Below are 20,333 nucleotides of genomic sequence, written 5' to 3' on the forward strand. Positions count from 1 at the left end.
GCTTAAGACTGTGGTTTTTGACCTGTGTTCTGGGGAACTCTCAGAAGCTTGTCAATTCTTCCTTGAGAAGATCAGTAATGGTGGATGAGCTTTCCTAAAAGCCAACTGGCCCAGTGCTACCGATCTTCCCCACAGCTCAGTGGTAGAACATATGCGTTGCAGGCCAAAGGTCCCAGGTTCAATCCAAGTAGGGTTGGGAAAGACTCCTGTCTGAACCCCTGAGGAGCCACTGTGCATCAGTGCAGATGAGCAGTCTTCAGCCTTTTTAAATATGGAATCCCCCTTTAGTAAAAAAAAATGCATTTGGGGAGATCTTTGGGTGTGGAGTGGTATACAAATATTGAAAATAAATAAACACCTTTCATGTGGTGCTAGTGCTGCTGTTGCAACCCACCTTAGGGGGTTCTGACCCAGCAGTTGGAGACCAATGGTGTAGACAAAAGTGAGCTAGATATTCCAGCTGTGGAATATCTATACAAATCTATGGTGTGACCACACTTGTAATACTATGTACAGTTTTGATCAGTTCTGCTCACCACATCTATAGTAGAGTTGAAAAAAGTGCAGAAAAGGCCAGCTAAAGTGATCAAGGGGCTAGAGAAAGGTTGCATAAAGAAAGGTTACAACAGCTGGGATTGCTTCGCTTAGAAAAAAGGCGAGTAAGGGGAGATGGGATAGAGGTATACCAGCATACAAGTATACAAAATTATGGTGTGGAGAAAGTGGGGTAGGGGACATTTTCCTCCCTCTCTCATAATACTAGAACCCGGAGTCATCCCATGAAGTTGATTGGTGGGAGATTCAGGAGAGATAAAAGGAAGGATATTTTCACACAGTGCAGAGTTAAACTATGGAATTCACTTCCCCAAGAGGTAGTAATGGCCACCACTTTGGATAGCTTTTAAAGGGGATTGGACAAATTCCTGGAGGATAAGACTATCAATGGCTACCAGTCCTGGTGGCTATATGCTACATCCTGGATCAGAGGCAGTATGCCTATATACTCCAGTTTATAGTTTACTGGGGAACACGGGTGGGAGGATGCTGTTGCACTCATGACCTACTTTCCTGTGTGCAGCCAGTTGGCCACTGTGTAAACAGAATGGCTCTTATGTTCTTATTACCAACGATCTGACTGAATATAAGGTAGGTTCTGATGTTCTCCTGTACTGTACAGCCACTGCGGAATGTCAGATGTATTCTCAGACACATTACCTCTTCAGGCAGGACACTGTTGAGGCCAAATAGACCTTGCCTATTTCATACGTGAACTCTGTGTCTCCTACAACAGATCTCCAGATGCTTTGGACTTCAACTCCATTAAGCTTGCTGGCAGGGGCTTCTGGGAGTTGAAGTCCAAAACATTTGGAGAGCTACCTTCTGCCCACTCCTGCCATACAATATGCCTCAGATTCCTTTGCGACGTGCTGCAGGCGTTCCATAGCAGGCAGCTCAATGTGGAGTTTTCCCCACCATAGAAAGCTTGAAAGCCACTGGTGTTTGTTACAGGCGAGGAAACGACACTGGCTGGCCAAAGGAGTGCAGTTCGTTGATGCTTTGGAGGTTTATCAGCAGCGGAAAAATGGGGAATTGACTGTGTCCTCTGGAAAAACTCTCCCATTCTCTCTCAAAATGGTAAGTACAGCAGCTCTGGATTCAAAAAGTAAAGAGAAATCATGTTGTTGTGTAAGAACTGAGCATGAAAGCTCAGCTGTATGAACTGCATACCTCCTTGGCCTCTCTGGCTTCATCCACTTGTTGCTGTGCTGTTAAGATGCTCTTACCTCAGGTACATCCTGGCAAGCCTTTGTGGGCTAGGCATGCTCTGCTGCTGTACAGTGTGAATAGGTTAGTCCCTTGGTGTGTGGTCTTGATCTTTTACATTCAGAGGGAGTTACTGTCATTTATGCAAAAGAACCAAGAGGTCTGAAATGACAGATGAGTGAAAAAACTGTTGTCTGAGATTTGAAGATGGTTTTGAGAGATGAACTGCTGCTCTGTTGTGTTTGCACCCATCCCATGACCATGGGTTAAGCTGGAGTTAACTGGTCTGGTTGGTTTTGGTATTGTTTGAAAAACCTGCAAAACCTGTTTGACCGTAGGAAACATGGGGACTTGTGAAAGAAATTAGGTATGGCATGAAAAGAGACGTCTCCGTGCTTCCAACTCTCTTGAAATGCAAGGGCCTCTCTCCCCACCACTCAGTGTGATCAAGGCTGCTTGTGAGGTGCCACAGGGGCTAAGCTGGTCTCTACAACGAGTAGAGGCTTTTCAGTAGTGGCCACTATTCTTCAGAGTTCCCTTGCTAATTTAGTTCTTTGTTGGCTTTTAGGCATTTGGTTGAAATGCACTTGTTTCCAAAGTTTTTTGGCTAGCCTGATTATCGTATGCCCATGCTTCTTTTGTAAATTATATTGATAGTCTACGATGGTACTGGTTGTGTATTCTTTGGCTTGTGCTACATGAGGTTTATTAACATACCCATTTTCAGCAATTCCTGCACTCAAAGTGGGTTCACAAGAGACGTAAATGCAACAATATTCTATTAGTGTTATGTTGGTTATAAAAATAAACAAAATCACAGAACAGTTTCAATAATCAGTGTTCTTTGTTCTTGATTTTATTGTACTTCTGAATTGTGGCGCTTAGTATTTTTAATTTTTTTAGAAGACCCTGAAGATCCTTTTGTTAAAGGGGAAACTGGGAAAATCCCAGGTGCAGACAATGAGGGAGCAGACCCAGCTGCAGCTGCTAAACTAGGAAGAAAGGTAGCTGACAGCATATATATAAGCTCTCGGTCAACTCCCAGAGCCTTGATGGGTTAATATCTCCCCTAGAGCCTTTGCTCCTTGCTCCAGCTCCTCACTCATGGGCAGCAGTGGCTCACGCTATAAGACTTTTGCACAGCTAACGAATATATAGTTGGAATTCTGCATCCCATGCAGGTGCCTACTTTGCCTCTCTGCTTTGGCTGGCCCTCTTTATGAGGGAAAGCTTCCTTTCTCTTCTCTTGGAGGGGTGGTAAGAACACCTAACCAGAACATGGATTATTACTGAAATGAGTGAGTGCTTTTACTTTTTCCTGTGGTGTGAGTTAATGACCTCAGCTGCCATGATGACTTCATAAGTTGGATAACTTGGATTGATTGTTGTTGTTTTTTTTGCTGTTGCGTCTAACTGAAAATCAGTGACTGCACAATTAAGTTGCTTCTATAGTTAGTGTCCTCCTACTGCAGTGATGGGAAATCAATAGGGATTCCTTCAGCCAAATTGATTCACAAGTAGTGACTTCAGGTAAACCCGGTCCATTCAGACTCGAGATCAGCCCAATTTTTCTTCCAAGCTTTGAAGTGAAACACAAAATCATTTACATTAAAATCTCTTCTTAGTGTCTCCTGGCCAGAATTTTGTTTTGTATTTCCAGAACAAAGGTGGTTCAGACATTAACACCAAGCCATCATTTGGCATTGTGTGAACAGACCTGACTGGACCCTGTGGGGTTGTGTGCTCCCTCCCTCCCGTACCGTGTCAGTTCTCTGAGGCAAACCATAATTTGCTGGTTTGTCTGAACATGTGAAGAGGGGGCATGCAAGCCCAAAGTTTGGGCAAATAACACCACACCATGCCAAATATTTAATGCTCACCTTGTTGGCTATTAAGAGTACTGGTTTGTAGTAGGCACTGGCCACACAGTTTTTCAGAAATGTAATAATCATAAGGGCAGTTAAATTCTTTTTATACTATGAAAGTTGAGGTTCTTAGGAAACGAAATTCTTCAAGGTCTGGTTTGGAACTGTTCCAAATACTCAAAAAGGCTTTCCCTGTCTGTGTGGAACCCAAAATAATCAGCTGGTCTTGAAACTCTTAAAGCCGATTCACTCATGCATGTTTATCACTCATTGGCTGCATCTGGACATCATGATAAACTGTGGTTTATTGTGACCGGAATGAGCCTAGTGTCTCTCTGGGACTTTGCTCTCCTCTCTCATGGCTTTTGCTCCGATTTCAATTAACCACAGTTTAGCATTATGTCCGAACCTTAAGTTGTTGTTTAACTATGGTTTGTTTGAAACAAGCCAGCTTCATAAATCACAATTTGAAGCTGGCTTATTTCAAATAGACCGTAGTTAAGATTAAACACAGTTTGTCAGGTTCAGACAACATGACAAGCTGCAGTTAGTCTAAACAAGTGGAAGCTTCTGCTTTCCTCATGGCCACACTGAAAGAGGAGGGGATGGGGAGCATGTGAGCCTGGGAGAATGCCAGGCTTATTCCTGGCACAAAAAACTCTGATTTATCTGAAGTCAGGACATAGCCATCCACTGCAGCATCAAGTGGTGAGTTGTTTGTGTGAATGAGCTATTGCAGGTCTAAAAGCACAGATAGAACTTTCTTATCACCTAGTGTGGTGAGAGGGTTGGACTTGGGAGCCAGGAGATCTGGGTTCTAATCCCCCACGTGGCCATGGAAGCTCACTGGGTGACTTTGGGCCAGTCATAGACTCTCAGCCCAACCTACTTCAGAGGGTTGTTGTTCTGACGATAAAATGGAGAGGAGGAGGAGAATGTAAGCCGCCTTGGGTTCCTTGCAAGAGGAAAAAAGGCAGGATATAAATGAAATAAATAAAATACTTTTCAGTGGAAACACCACATACACTTGTCCTAGAGTCAGTGGATGGTAGGTTGCTACATGCATGGATGAAGCAGCCTGTGGCCTTTAATGGTAAAGGAAAGCAATGTAAGGATTATTTTGTCCCATTGTTGCATTATATTCTTACTCATTTTGCTAGAATCTTATTTATTTAAAATATTTATATACTGCCCTTTATTACCAAATCGAGTGTCGAGACCAGAGTGGTGGGAGGAGGAAACCTTTTAAGCAATTTTAAGTGATTTATTACTCAGATCTCAAGTAGTGTTCCAAGTGAAAGCTGTTTCTTTAAGTACTGAATAATTTTGAAATTCCATTAAATGCAAATGGGTCAGATTGTCTGCCAAGGTAACACCATTGATTTTTTTTTCTTTCTTCACTGAAAGCATGTCAGCAGAAAAATCTGGCCCTGTAAATCAATGTATAAACTTTTAATAATATATGACAGACCTACTGAACTCTCACTTGTGTAAATCTGTTTTGTTTAACACAGTGTAGGCATATTGATTGGAATACAGGGCATTCTGGGAATGCTACAAATGTGAAATGAATGGTTGTCTCCCAAACTAGCTTCTTCCTCGCCCCCTTTCTCCTCCTCCTCCCTGACCGCTTTAACATTTGCAGTAAGAAAGGAAAGCACTGTAGGTTGACAACTGTGTCCCCGCCTCCCCAAAATAACAATGTGATTCTTGGACTAGGATAAGTCAGAAGACTGTTTGCAATTGATATGCTGTTTAGGCCGGCTTTGTATGTAGAACGGTACAGTTTTGTCCATTGGCTTAAATTTATTACAGTGACCACTTTTGCTCCAGAATCTAACCCTGTCAGGAAGATTACTTTCAAGGTATGATCTAAAGCAGCCTGCCCCAACATGGCACCCTTCCAGAGGTATTGGCTATAACTCCCATCAGCACCAGTCAGCCCTGTCCATGGTCAGGGATGATGGGAGTTGTAGTCCAAAACATCTAGAGGACATCAGTTTGGGGAAGACTGGTCTTAGATGATGTACAACCCGCTAAGCATCAGCTACAAGAAATACTTGTTAACTATTATCCCATGAAATCCTCTACCACTCAAAAAAAAATGGAAAGGAAGTGAAACACTGTGTAAATAGATATACAAAGAAGTTAGAATCTTCTTTTCAAGGGTGAAAGTTTTTGAGTGCTTGATTCCTACTGCCTTGCAACCTGTATTTCATTGCAGCGTAATACACTTTCCACATTTATTGTAGAATAAAGTTAATTGCTTTCTGTGATCCCAATCCTTCGAGCACACACACTCTGGCAATCTGACTCAGAACACCCAAATCAGTGTGATGTCTTTATTGTAGGAAATCCCACAGCAAAAGTTTAATGGTTACACTTTTCAGAAATCATATAGCTGATGGTCATTTGCTATAAGCCCTATGAAATTCCAGAACAGTCAAAAGCAAATAACTACAACCATGACTGAGATCCTCACAACTTGGTTTCCCCGTTGCGATCTCCATGGCTCTGAATACAGGGCAAGGGACTTGAGATTCCTGGCATAAACCTTCCCAGGCAAATCTAAACATGGATTCTAGAAAAGGCCTAAACAAATCCACATACACAGATTTAGTTCAACCTCGAATCCTTCATTGGTAAACTCTGTGCTACATGTTTGAGGGCTCCCTCATCTAAGATTGCTTGACAGCTAAGAAAGAGAGTGCATTTGTGGGGAAATGGTAGTATCAGGAAAGAGTATCATGCTGCGAACTGCCTAGAGAGCTTTGGCTATTGAGCGATATAGAGATGGAATGAATGGATGAAAACATTACCCTCTTCTTTTCCAGACAGCCATATCCATCATGGACCTACTAGACAAATGTTTTAACACAATATTTAAATCATGTTTAAATTGTACTTTGTGCTCATTGCTAGTTTATGCCTTATATCTTGAAACTCCTAATGAACCAAACGGTGATATTTAATGGTTCTATTTATTTTTTTAAAAAAACAACTTCCTTTGCAGATGAAGATCTCTATTGGTTTAACAGTCAATTAATTATATTTGTGTTGAGAAAGAATTTGTAGAATATGAAATCTGTCATGCTTTGGAATTTCATTTTAAAGAATTTTGGAGGCCAGCAGGGGGTACTGTTGCTTTTCAGATGCTAATCCTTTTTTTTTTTTAATAGCTTCAATAAACCTTCAAGTTCAATCTTGAATTATTAAAAAAAACATGATTGGTGAGTAAACTCACAGCTTATATAGCTAGCAACCACAACTTTGTAATATTTATATATGCAGTATTTTAGCCTGTTAAATGAGTTCCTGGATTATAAAGCATGAATTTAAAAAATCATCTTTGGCAGAAGGCTGTTCCTGCTTTCAAGCTGTAGTTTATTGGTGCAGTTCCCATTCATGAATCTGACTGTAAGAATTATTAGATAAATTGACATTTGAAATTATAAGCAAATTTATGGAGGGAGTGGACTTGTCTGTGCTTTTCCTGATCATTCAGAAATTGTAGTTTGGAAATTGGTGCGAGGAAGCAAAGCCTCTTGACTTGGCTCACAGAGAGGGGTGTAAATATGGAGTCCAGTAGGAAGGCCAAACTTTGTGGCAACCCCTGTGTGTGCTTTGGAAAACCTGTGTTCATGTGTGTGGCATCAGCAGGGAGGAGAGTACCAATGACTTTCCTCCCTCATCCCTTTCACAATGTCTTAATATATTTTTATTCCACTTGTCTAAACACAGAGTACACACTTTTGGGCACTGGGCCCAGAAAATCCTGTTGGTAGCCCGGCTCTGAAAGCAAGCAGAATAAGCTTAAGAAATGCAGGAGGTGATTTTGTAGTTAAGGTCAAATGGGGGCAGGATTGCATGTTCTGTGCACCAGAAAATTTTAAAAATCCTAATTTTGCCAAGAAAGCACTATCTGCAGATCACATAGGGGTTTGATTTATGTGGGCTGATTTAGACATTATACTGGGAAAACATGATTTTTCATATAGGAACTTTCAGGGGAGTTCTGCAGCCTGCACCCAAATCTCGTTCTTGTTTTGGAATGCAAACGTTCCATTTTTAGTGTTTACGATATGAGTAATGCTGGAGACATAGACTATGTTTATGCATAATGATAAGGCATATCCTGGTTTACTGTGAAAGAAGTATTGTGCTAGTTCACTCAGCCTCCCCCCCCCCCTTTGCAAAGCAGGCAAAGCTAATAAGGAAGCATTTAGTTTATTGTGAAACTTGAATCCAGGCTCTTGCTTTGTTGCTCCCAAACAGGCCAGGATTCGTAAGCCAACAATGAACTCTTGTTTGATCAAGACATGTGTCTTCCTGTATAATTCACACAGTTCTGTAGACTGGAGTTCAGTGTCCTCCTCTGCAGGTACTGGGTTGGATCCAGGATCTACCTTCTGTGGACAGACAGGCTCCACACTTGGAAGGTGCCACCACATGGTTTTCAGGGATTCCCCCCCCCCAGCTTACCCTATTCAACAGGGGACCCCAAACCTCTGTGTAGCATTTTCAGGGAGCTGAAGGGGTTACCATGGAGTGGGTGGGGTTGGGAAGTCCAGCTGCACACACCTAAATCTGGATTCAACCCATGGTATTGTAAACCTTATATGACCAAAATATGCAGCAACAAACTAACCTCATTGTCTGCTCAAAATGTTAAAGTTCACAAGACTCAAATTTCAAAATCTGTTTAAAGTGACTCTCGAACTAATGAAAAAGTTAATTATAATCCATTTCTTAATCATCTCCTGAGATAAAGGGTTTGATTATTTCAGGTTGTTACTACAGGAGACAGAAGAGGCAAATAGATTGCACTTAATTAGGTGGATGGATTTTTGATGCTGAAACCCAGCACCAAATCATGTTAAACTTTTAGGGTATGCAGGCCCTAAAAACAGCCACCAAAGTTTTAGTGTCTGCAAGCTCAAAAGTTGACTCTTGAAATAAAAATTCTGGTTCTTCATAAGGTACAATCAAGGCATTGTCAGCTTTTTACAACTTTTTTCTAAATCAGGAAAGTAGATCAGGATCTACTAGTAGATTGCTGGATGATGAGCAGATCAGCAAATGTTTCTGATTCCCAGTTATTGAACAATAGCAACAACAAGAAGTTGTCCCCCCACACCCTAATGTGTTAAGCTGCTGGAATCCTTACTTTACCCTTCCCCAACTTGTTGCTCTCCATTGGCCATGCTGGCTGGGAATGATGGGAGTTGCAGTCACACACATCTGGAGGGCATCAAGTTGGAGAAGGATGCCTCAATCTGTAGTAATTCCATTGTAGATTTGTACTTGCATACAGAGGTCACGCGCGTAACTTTCTCCACCCTCCAAACCACAGTTTTCTGTCTGGCTCCTCTCCACCCACAGCCACTATTCTGGAGCCAGCTCTGCCATGGTGGACCTTGGGGTTCTAGTCAAGAACAAAGTACCAGGTGGCAAGCCTGACGTCTACCCAACCTTTCTCTAAATGACTCAAATGGAGCTTGAGAGGTTCAGGACAGCAGCTTTTGACAAAACTCTTCGCACATTAGGGATACAATCTGGTTGGTCCTGTCTATAATATTGTGAGCTCACAGCCCTTGGAATATGGCAGAAAGGGGTGGCAGTGGAGGAGTAGCACAAGGGCGGAGAAGAAAATGGAGTGTGCCTGAATTAGCCCCCTACCTTTTTAAGGGTATCCCTAAGATGTTATCTTCGACGTAACCTAAAATGCAAACTAAGAATTAATCAGATACATGTTTACAATCATGTGTATCATTCAAGTGTACCCTTCTCAGGCAGGCAGCACTGGCTGAAGCAGTGAGAGATGTGGGTTTGCCTCGTGTAATGTGTGAAACTGCCCTTAGCCACAACGGGTTGCATTTTGTTTTTAAGCAGAAAATACTTTGACCCATGCAAAATGTAGGTACTTTGAAGGCATTCCAAAGCTCTCATTATCAGTGACTTTAACCCTTCCTAAGAGCAGAGGACAGGAAGGCCTGGCGTGCTATGGTCCATGGGGTCACGAAGAGTCGGACACGACTTAACATCTGAACAACAACAAAATGGCATGGAAGAATATAATGGACTAGAAGAATAAACAAGGAATTCATTTTTCCTCCTTTGCTGCTTCGTTTGAACATACAGACATAGGAAGCTGCACAGTAGTGAGTCACTCCCTTGGTCTATCAAGCTTTGGTAGGTTTTACCCAGCCTTACCTGGAGATTGAACCTGGGATCTTCTGCATGCAAAGCATGTGTTCTATCACTTACAGTATTCACCAAGATACAGCCCCTCAAAATGTCTTGCTCCAGTATCCTTGCTGCATTACTCACTCACCTCATTCTGCCCTTTCTGTTCAAACGAGCTGCTTCTGGCAAGAACTATAAAGCATGCTTTGCAGCTTGGAAAAGGAGACAAAAGTGAGAGCCATGATAAAGGCATAGGTAAACTCTTTGCTCTTGCTACCTTTTGATCATGCACAGTGGGTGAGCATTGTTGCCTGTGCAGTGTTTGTTGACAATATGCCCTTTAACAGATTTTTTTCTTTCTCTTATGCTAACAAAATATTACAGAAGCAAGGCCATGCATGGAGCCCTTTGAACATACATACGTGTTGGTTTTGGATATCCTACTTTGTCCTAAGCCCACAGGGCATGTATTTCCAGTAGAACAATTAAAGAATATCTGTTCAGTTAAAAGAGAACCATGACTTTTTGAAAAGAATTGCATTTCTATTAACAGTTAAAAGGGCACTGAGCTTTTTGTTTGGGCCTGACCTTTTATCTTAAAAGGGTGGCTTTTTTAAAGGGGAGAACTTTGTATGTAACTGGTGACTGGCAGTTTATGAAAAGTAAGACTTCAAACAGAATTGGTGTAGTTCAGTAAACACACATCTACACATCTTTATATTTAAACTGCAGCAGACCTGCAAATAAATGCAAAAAAAGTATTAGCCTACAATTTGCCCCCACCCACCCACCCACTAGTTCACTATCCACATATACCTGTGCTAGTTGTTTGTGGCATATGGTGATAGATCAGACTCTGAATGAGCAAAATGGATCAGTTTTATGTTTTTCCATGGGAATTTTATTAGGAGTGCAATGGCCTGCTCCCCCCCCCCCCCCCCGGTAAATCCTGTCTTTAGCTATTGGCTGTGTGTGCTACCACAGAGAAAACAATAAAATCCCTCAGTCCTTTCCTAGCCACAATAGACCACTAGCAGAAATGACAAGATATTTCCCCATCAATGCATCAAGTCCTGTCTCAAAACCAGTACAATTTCTCTGCAACTGTTCTGGGGGAGACCTTTTAATAGCTAGAAACCTGCTCTTTTAATAAGTAGGTTGCTATGTTGATTAGGAATGCTTTTTATCAGCTTCATTTATTGTGCAGGGTTCTCTCTCTTCCTGGATAGTGAGGACCTTGCAGTGCTGATCTATGCTTCTGTAACCTTGACTACTGCAATGGACTTTATGTGTGGCTGCCCTTGAAGATAATTTGGAAGCTTCAGCTACTGCCAAACCCATACCGTGAGTGGCTGAGAACATGCTTTGCATGCAGAAGATCCCATGTTCAGCCCTCAGCATATCTGGGTAGGGCTGTGAAAGATCTCCAAGAAATGCTGCCAGTCAGCGTAAATAATACTGAGCTGGATGGACCAATGGTCTGACTTAGATGGCTTCAGATGAATCAGAGGTCGGAATTAAGATTGCTGGGAGAATTGTCAACAACCTCCGATATGCAGACGATACCACCCTAATGGCAGAAAGCGAAGAGGATCTCAAGAGCCTCTTGTTGAGGGTGAAAGAGGAGAGTGCAAAAGCTGGTTTGACACTCAACATTAAAAAAACGAAGATCATGGCAGCTGGCCCCATCACTTCCTGGCATATAGAAGGGGAAGAAATGGAAGCAGTGACAGATTTTACTTTCTTGGGCTCCAAGATCACCGCAGACGGTGACTGTAGCCCTGAAATTAAAAGACGCTTGCTCCTTGGGAGGAAAGCTATGGCAAACCTAGACAGCATAGTAAGAAGCAGAGACATCACCTTGCCGACAAAGGTCCGTCTAATCAAAGCTATGGTTTTCCCAGTGGTAATGTATGGCTGTGAGAGCTGGACTATAAGGAAGGCTGAGCGCCGAAGAATTGATGCTTTCGAACTGTGGTGCTGGAGAAGACTCTTACGAGTCCCCTGGACTGCAAGGAGGTCAAATCAGTCCATCCTAAAGGAAATCAACCCTGAGTGCTCATTGGAAGGACAGAGACTGAAGCTGAAGCTCCAGTATTTTGGCCACCTAATGCGAAGAGAAAACTCCCTGGAAAAGACCCTGATGCTGGGAAAGACTGAAGGCAAAAGGAGAAAGGGACGGCAGAGGATGAGATGGCCAGATAGCATCACCGATGCAATGAATATGAAAAATAGTCCCGAAAAGCAATTTTAAACAATGTGGCTGAAAATCAGTTTCTAATATAATCAGACTTTGGAGTCCTCTGTTGTTTCCTGTTGCTAGGACTGATCAGCTGTCTTGGCTGCAAGGGCTTTATAGGGACAGGTGTGTCTTGATTGGCTTGTAACATCAGCTGACAGGATTCACGCGGGGAGTTTCGCTGACTTTCTTCAGACTGGAGGCCTAATTTGCCTGACCTCTTCGGGATCTGGAGTGGTGGTGTTGGTGCAGAAGGTAAGGCCTTGGAGACTTGTTGCTGGAGGCCCTGATTCGAGACCACCCCTGGGTGACTTACAGTTGGTATCAGCCATCTCCATCCTTATGCCCTGGAAACTTTCCCCCTGTTTGCAGTGCCACTCAAAAATTGCAGAGAGTGATGGAGCCTCTTCACAGCCTTCAGACAAGGGTGGCAAAGTTGGGATGTATGTACATTCTGGCTCTGTCCTCATATTTATTCTATGATTGCAGAGCCAGAGTTCCAGTACCAATCACCAGATGGTAAATGTTCCATTGCCGGAGAAGCACTCTCTTGATTAATTCTGCTTGTTTTTATGTGTTTTAATGTTGTTAGAAACTGAGGCAGCTGCGTTAGAGGAATCCCCACTTACACTAGGCAAGAAAGTAAACAGTAAATGGAGAGTAGTGTAACAAACACTTGGAGTATCAAGAAACAGCTGTGAAAAGGATCTGTCTTAATGTGCTAGCCCATTGCAGTTTTAACATATTGCTTACAACCTTCACAATGGTGTCTGGGTGACTTCAGTTACGTATTCCAGGAGACTGGCAGTCTGTTACAATCAGAGTGTGGGCTCTAGCGGGCTAGCTTACCGCCATGGGATGAAGAAAGTTGCGGATTTGTATTACACACTCTCACCTGACACAGTATCCGATCCCTTACCCCCGCTGATTGACGTCCTGAATGAGCTCTTTGAAGCAAGCTCCAGCTTAATTAAAACGTTTGCTTGGTTAGCCGTGATCTGTGAAAGCCAGTGATAAATATTGAATCGGGTTCACCTGCTGGTTACTGTGAGTGGATAAACAGCTGCTTTGTGCAGTTTAATCAAGAAGCTGAACTATGCCTTTTAAGGCAGTTTTTTTTTTTTTAAAGAAAAAAGTTTTAATAATGCCATTTCAGTTATCTTAGTAGGGTGTACTTGTGCGAGATTTCTCACACTGGGCATTCACCACCAAGCAGGCTTTGTTTCCAGTGATATGTAGATGGGGGATATCAAGGAAGCTCTTATCGCTTCTCATGTCAAAGATCACAACCCCTGCTGTTTGTTTACCCTAATTTTGCATTCAATTTTGCGTTCCATTTGTGATGTTTCAATTCTTCGTCTTTGTAACCATTGACCTTCTAAGCTGGCTTATCGCAGGCAGTGCTGTCCTTTGGAACAGGAGAGATGTGATGCTGGGTTAGCCATGAAATCTATCTGCTCAGGTGTTTTCTTGCTGACATGTCAAGAGTGTCAGCATTCATTCCAAACGTAGAGCTGGGGAGGAGACGGGGTGTTGCTTTGTAGTGCCTCGGAAGTGCAGTGCAACAAATGTATACCCCTTCAAGTCTCTCCTTTGAAGCTGGAGAACATAAGATGCTGCCTTATACTGAGTCAGACCATTGGCCCATCTAGCTCAGTACTGTCTTCACCAGGGGTGAGCAGAAGGTAGTAGATCGCCAAATTTCTTGGACTTCAACTCCCAGCATTCCTAACCTTTGGTCATGCAGGCAGGGGCTTCTGGGAGTTGAAGTCCAAGACATATGGAGATCTACCTTCTCCCCACCTCTGGTGTACATGGACTGGTATAGGCTCTCTGGGGTTTCAGATTGGGATCTTTTCCTTCCCTTCCTTTAGAGGGGCTGGGGTGATCTTCCCCAACAGTTGCACTTCCTCTGAGATGCTTAAAGAGCCTCAGTAGCAAAGTGTTACTGCAGGGATGATCTTCCCCCCACCCCCTGCCTTTCTGGCTCCCAGTTCGAGCAAAGCAATAGGGCTTGTCATTTTTATGCTGTGCTTCCAAGATGCCCCAAACTCTTGGAGCAGGGAAGGGGAGCAGAGATTTGTCCTTGACCTGTTGAATTTTGAGGCATGATGCAGAGTCTGGGTCATGGCCGCCACAAATATTTGGTGGTGTACCAAGGCCATCCAAAATTTGTGGTCCCCCAGTTGAGTCTTTTAGCAGTTGCCTGACCTTACCACCCTCTGGCACTGGCCATGGGAATTACATTTTATAAAAATAGAGTTTAGTAAAGGATGATGGAGAGGATTCTAGTCCAGCCACTTTAAAACGTTAATGCATTTCCAGCATCTGTATACTCCAGGCTCAACCATATGCTAGCCAGATTGCAAATAAATAGAAGTTTTTGCAGCTGCATTTTCTGGACTTGAATTTTCCAAAGGAATTTTCCAGACTGATATTTCTACAGCTTGCCCTTATCTTTGCAGAATGGAATGGAAACACTGAAAGACTCTGCTTAAAACTTATAATCAGCATTGATCATTAAATGTTTGGCAGATTTATTTATTTTGATTTATTTGAACATTGGTATGTTCTAGGAGGCTAACAAAATCAAAATTGCTCATAGCAGGTACAGAAAAACAAAGAAATGATTCCAAAAAGCATAGGTCAGTTATGTAAAAATCATAATACTCTGATGTAAAAATGGATTGCTAGTTTTGGCCCTTCCCTCACTTGTAGACAATTGCTGTTCTCCATTTCCAGAACCAATGATGGCAAATAGAAGACTGGCTTCCTTGGGCCTAGCCTTTGCAGGAGGAACCATAGCTTAGTGGTTTGAACGAATGACCTGCATGCAGAAGGTCTCAGATTCTACTTCTGGCATCTCCAGTTAAAACGATCAGGTACCAGGTGATGGCAGAGACCCTTCCTTGCCTGAGACCCTGGAGAGCCACTATCACTCAAGAGTAGGCAATCCTGGGGTAATGGACAAATGTTACAAAGCTGCTTCCTGTGTTCCTACATTCATTCTCTGCTGCTTTCTTGAGATATTGGGTCTATAGTCTTCCCTGTGTCTGGGCTCCATGAATGTGGGGTCCTGGGGATGTAAAGCAGAGCTGAAACCTTGGCCAGTGGAAAGGACTATAGGAAGGCCAGCCAGACCTGGAAGATCCCCCAAACACTGGTAGTTCAGAGTGAGTCACGTGATAAAAGTCTGATGTCTCCAAAAGCTTCCAGGTTATGCCAGAGACAGCCCCAAATATTTGGTATCTGAAGCAGAAATCCAGATTGTGGGTAAAATAGTAAAAAAATAAAAATGACAAATTGAAGCCCTTTCTTGGAACTACAGAATTGGACGCATTAGGTGGGCTTCATACTCTGCCTGACGATAAATCCGGCCTGTTCCTTTGACCTTGCCATTTCGTTGGCCTGGGATGAGGAAGCACAGTAATGGCTACATGGTTGGGGGTTCTGAAACTGCCCTGTCTGTTGTCCTCCGTATGTTGCTGGCCACTAGCACTAACATATTTCTTTTATTACACCAGTAAAATGGACGCATAGGCCAAGTACTTTGTAGGTTATTGCTTTTATTACTTAGACTGAAGGTAGAACCACATTCTGTATTACGTTTGCTTAGCAACTTCATAAAATTGTGCTAGTGAACATATTTTGGAAATGCTGGCTTTAAGTGTTGTATCTTAGACTTTAAATGTTGTATTGGTTTCTTTTTTTAAAAAAGTGGGCGCTGTGAAGTAATACATAAGGTATCTTTAATATCTGAATCCTCAGTTTTTAACTTACAGAAGTAAAATTTTTTAAATTAAATTAAAGTGTATAATTAAGTTGAGATTTTTTAAAAAATAAAGAAAAGCAAATCTCAAAAGCAAATAAATGTCTTTCCAGTATTACATTCTTAAATAATTTTTTGTTTTCTTTAACTTAACCTGCATCAAATTATAGGAAAGGGTTGAGGTAAGGTTTTCATGGCATGCCTTTTTCCTTCTACAAAGGTTTTTCCCAGTTTTGCACTTGGGTGGGGCTGCCACTTTTTAAACTAGGCACACTGTGGGCGGTCCCAATCATTCACCACAATGATAGGTCAAAATGAAAACAATACTGAGAGACTTAATGTAACCAAATATAATTGTTTGTATCTAGTAACATTGTTTTGTTTTAATTATTAAACCCAGGAGTTGAAAACACTATTGCTTAATAGTCATTACAGCCAGTAATGCTCAAACCGTGTGCTGCAAAACAACTGCTAGTGTAACATTATGAATAAATAAAATAATGAAAAGCGCTTGTGGGTGCAATCCCAAAGAGGAATTTGCCTGTAACGCCTCTGCATAACTTACTCCTCTAGACTAGAATCTTTCTGATCAGCATCTGCTGAAAATGGTACTGTAAAGACTACTGCCTCCTGATTGAGTGCCCAGCATCTGACGCCTTCTTTTGGGTGTCCTCCCCCACTCCTCGCTACTGAGAATTGGGCCTCTTCTGTGGTTGTGCCCCAATTATGGAACACACTCCCAATGGGTGTCCACTTAGCACCATACAAAATCTGCCCTTTCCAGCGAGGCTTTGGATGGTTAATGATGATTTGTTGTTTATGTTGGCTGGTTATTGTTTTGTTCTAGTTGGTTGTACTCTTTGAGTCTGGGAATTTTTAGTGTCTGTCCCTGGTTTGTTTAGCTATGTTACTTCTTCGTTACTTATTTTTTGAAATCTTGTTTTATAATTATGGATTTTTGTAAGCCATATGAATGCTGTGGGTGGGATAAAGGCAAGATAATCATTTTTAATCAGTTAACTAAGTGCATGTCTATACCCCCCAATAGCCAAAGCTCTCTGGTGGTTCACAAGAAACAATGCAATTCTGCTGTCGCTTGTATCAGGTGTGACTAGACAGTTCAGTCATTCCTGATGCTGCTGAATTACCTGCCCTCAGAGGGGGCTGGTCGGTGCCTTCTTATACTCTAAAAATAGTGTTTTTCAAGTGTAAGAATGAAGTGTCCTTCCAATTTTTAATTCAAGGAAAAGGCATGCTTCAACTGTCAGAAGGTTGGAAGCACTGTTGTAGCTTCCTATAGGGAAAGGCTACAACAACTGGGACTACTTCATTTAGGAAAAAAGCAGCTAAGGGGCAACATGATAAGGGGATATATAAAATTATGCATGATGCAGAGAAAGTGGATAGAGAGAAGCTTTTCTTGACATAACACCAAAAATCATCCAGTTGGCAGAACAGACACAAGGAAGGTCTTTCTGGTGTGTAATTCATCTATGGAATTTGCAGCTGCATGATTTGGTTGCTGCCCACTAGCATAGATAGCTGGCTGGGAGATGCTGGGAGTTGTAGGACTTTTTCTGCCTAAACATGCTTAGGATTGTGCCCTAAGTCTTATCACTGGGTACAAGTCCTGATGCAATCTCCAGGGTCAAAATGAGTGTACCACTGAATACCAGTTTCTGGGGAACAACAGCAAGAGAGAGCTATTGCCACCATGTCCTGCTTCTGGACTTCCCAAGGCATCTTGTTGGCTACCGTGGGAAACAGAATTAATTCTAGATGGGCTTTTTGGTCAAATCAAGAAGGGCTCTTCTAATACTTGATTATCCTACACAGTCATTTCAGTACTGAAAGTGGAGATGACAAACAGAAGTACAACACTATAATTACATTTTGTCAAACCAAGTCATTTTTATTAGTTTTCTTAATAGAGAAAAAAAATGCTGTTGCTCTTCACTGACTACCTCTTTCACCAATGCATATCATTTAAACAGGACATCCAGTAACTGGAGTTCCAAACATATTATTCTGCCTCCTCACTACCCCAAAATGGACAAATTGACCATAATCAGCTTGCTATGTCTTATGGAAACAACTCACAAAATCAGAATAGTCAATAAAAATTATGAATGGGTGGCAACCCTACACTTGAGTTACTTTTTAAAGATATAGTGTTTTAATTTTTTTAAAATAATGAGTGTATAGTTTCATCCCCAAATAATTGTCCTTAAAAAAAAAAAAAAATCCTGCAAGAAGAGAGAGAGAAGGAGATAAATTCCTCTTTAGTAACACAAATAAAACAAAGGCCTCAGTTGCTAAAATTGTAATGGTAAATTTTCCATATATATATATATATATATATATATATATAAAAAATCAACTCTCCCCTCTGTTAAGCACCTTCTTAAACGTTTTATTTTTTGGCTGGTGGCGTCTGTGGCTTTGAGAAATGTTATGACTACTGCAGAGCAGTTCTATACTATTTTACTGGTGACTATAAAATCAGACCAAGTTTACTACTTTCCTGATGTTGGTTTTTTAAAGTAAAAGGTAACATTTTAAAGGTGCAGTAGAGGGTGAAGTGCTTATTAAAGGCAGTATTATGCCAATTTCAAACCTTTTAAGAAAAACTTTTAAGGCCACCTGTAAAATAAATGTTATTTTTTCAGCTCCTCACAGCCTTTGCTGTCTTTATTTTATGTGTGTGTGTGTACTTCTAAAATAAAATTTTAATGCCAAGTACATTTTAATCCATCCCCTGCCCCTAAAAGGCATTCATGTTTTTACTGAAAGTCAGTTAAATTCTCCGATCATCTTGATTTGCATTATAGCATCAACGCACATTTTACTGGGATACTGGATACTTAACTCCCAGAGGGGTGACCATGTTAGTCTGTTGCAGCAAAAACAACAAAGAGTCTTATGGTACCTTAGATGTAACAAATTTATTATGGCATAACGGTGCATAGATCTGATGAAGTGGACTCTAGCCCACAAAAGCTTATGCCATAATAAATGTGTTTGTCTTTAAGGTGCCACAAGACTCTTTGTTGTTCATACTTAACTCATTTCTCAAGAGTAGGAATCTTCTCATGGAGAATAAGGCTATCAATGGCTACCTGTCATGATGGCTATATACAACCTCCAATATCAGGGGCCATGTACCTTGGTATGCCAGTTGCTAGGATCATGAGTAGGAGGGCGCTGTTGCACATGTCCTACTTGTGGACTTCTCTTGGCCATTTGGCCACTGTGTGAACAGAATGCAGGATTGGACAGGCCTTTGGTCAGATCCAGCAGGGTTGTTATGTTCTTAGGAACCAGCAACTAGAGACCAAATCTCCCGCTCTAGTCAGCACTCCAGGTGCAGGCACAGAAACTAAAGGAGTGGGTGGTGGAAATGTTGGCTATGGGAGGGAGGTTTGCTGGCATTCCACTTCAGGGATGGGGCCAAGTCCAGCATGCTCCATCCTCTCCTCAAACTGGCCCTTCGATAAACTAGTTGCTGACCAGGCTCTAGTAGTACATTTCTCTTAATATTTCTCCTTAGGCCAAATGGACCCAACAATGGAACATAGGAAGCTACCTTATACTGAGTCAGACCATTGGTCCATTGGTCCATTGCTCCGTTGGTATTGTCAACATCGACTGGTAGGAATGGCGCTCTGGGGTTCTTTCCTAGCCCTACTTGAAGAAGCTGGGGATTGAACCTGGGACCTTCTGCATACCAAGCAGGTGCCCTACCCCTGAACTGTGGCCTGTCTAATGTAGGAGGGGGCCCACCAGAAGGCACTTTCTTGCAGTCTCCATCAAACCTGCAGCTTCTCCTGTCCAACAGTCCATTCGCTACCCATACTGGCTAATATCTTAAATATTGTGTGACCGTGTGTGTGTGTATATGTGAGTGAGACAGTGAGACAGAGAGAGAGTGATGTGTGCTTTTTTTTATTTTCTAAAGAGCAAACCAGAGTATGGGCAGAAATATCACGCGCTATAATTTGAATTCCATTTTTTCTGTGCAACTATACCACGGAGGCCGACATGGCCGCATATGTAATGTACACCACCCGTCAGCTGTTTCCTCCTCTATCGCTGACAAGAGCCCCATTCATAATGCGTCCTTTTATCCTTTTGGTGAATAAGTAATTATTCAATATAGAGAAGGCAGGATATTTGGAACTGGCTATTTAATGTGGCAGCACACCGTAATGAAGCCTGCTGTTACTGGCAACCTGAGAGAGGAATGTAACAATTCTAGCACGGCTGGTAACTTTATCTGCTTTGACGGCCTGTTTATTTGGCACGTCAGCGGACCTTTTATCGCAGTGAGTGACAGCTCCTGAAGGGTTGCATTTACTTCCATTCTATCGTGTATTGTAATATTTAATGGTGGACAAGCTTGAGTGGGACCAGAGGAAATTCGAACCCGCTTTTCCACAGAGCGAAGGCCAAGAGACAGTTGATCCCTGGTATTGTGGCATAACGCGCACAGTGACTTTGCATTTGCTTA

The 20,333-nt window shown here is 42.1% G+C and overlaps 1 protein-coding gene across 2 annotated transcripts in view; it reads left to right on the forward strand.

Annotated features, from left to right (window-relative positions):
• The window catches only part of BRIP1 (BRCA1 interacting DNA helicase 1), a 230,185-nt gene that overhangs the window by 9,916 nt on the left and 199,936 nt on the right, over positions 1-20,333 (forward strand). For both annotated transcript variants that reach the window (XM_084823016.1, XM_084823017.1), the window contains exon 6: positions 1,510-1,635. In XM_084823016.1, coding sequence (XP_084679142.1) covers positions 1,510-1,635 — 126 coding nt within the window. The remainder of the gene's footprint in view (positions 1-1,509; positions 1,636-20,333) is intronic.

Source organism: Heloderma suspectum, chromosome 16 (assembly GCF_057233095.1).
Source record: "Heloderma suspectum isolate Gila_16-S chromosome 16, 16-S_ref, whole genome shotgun sequence".
NCBI lineage: Eukaryota > Metazoa > Chordata > Lepidosauria > Squamata > Helodermatidae > Heloderma > Heloderma suspectum.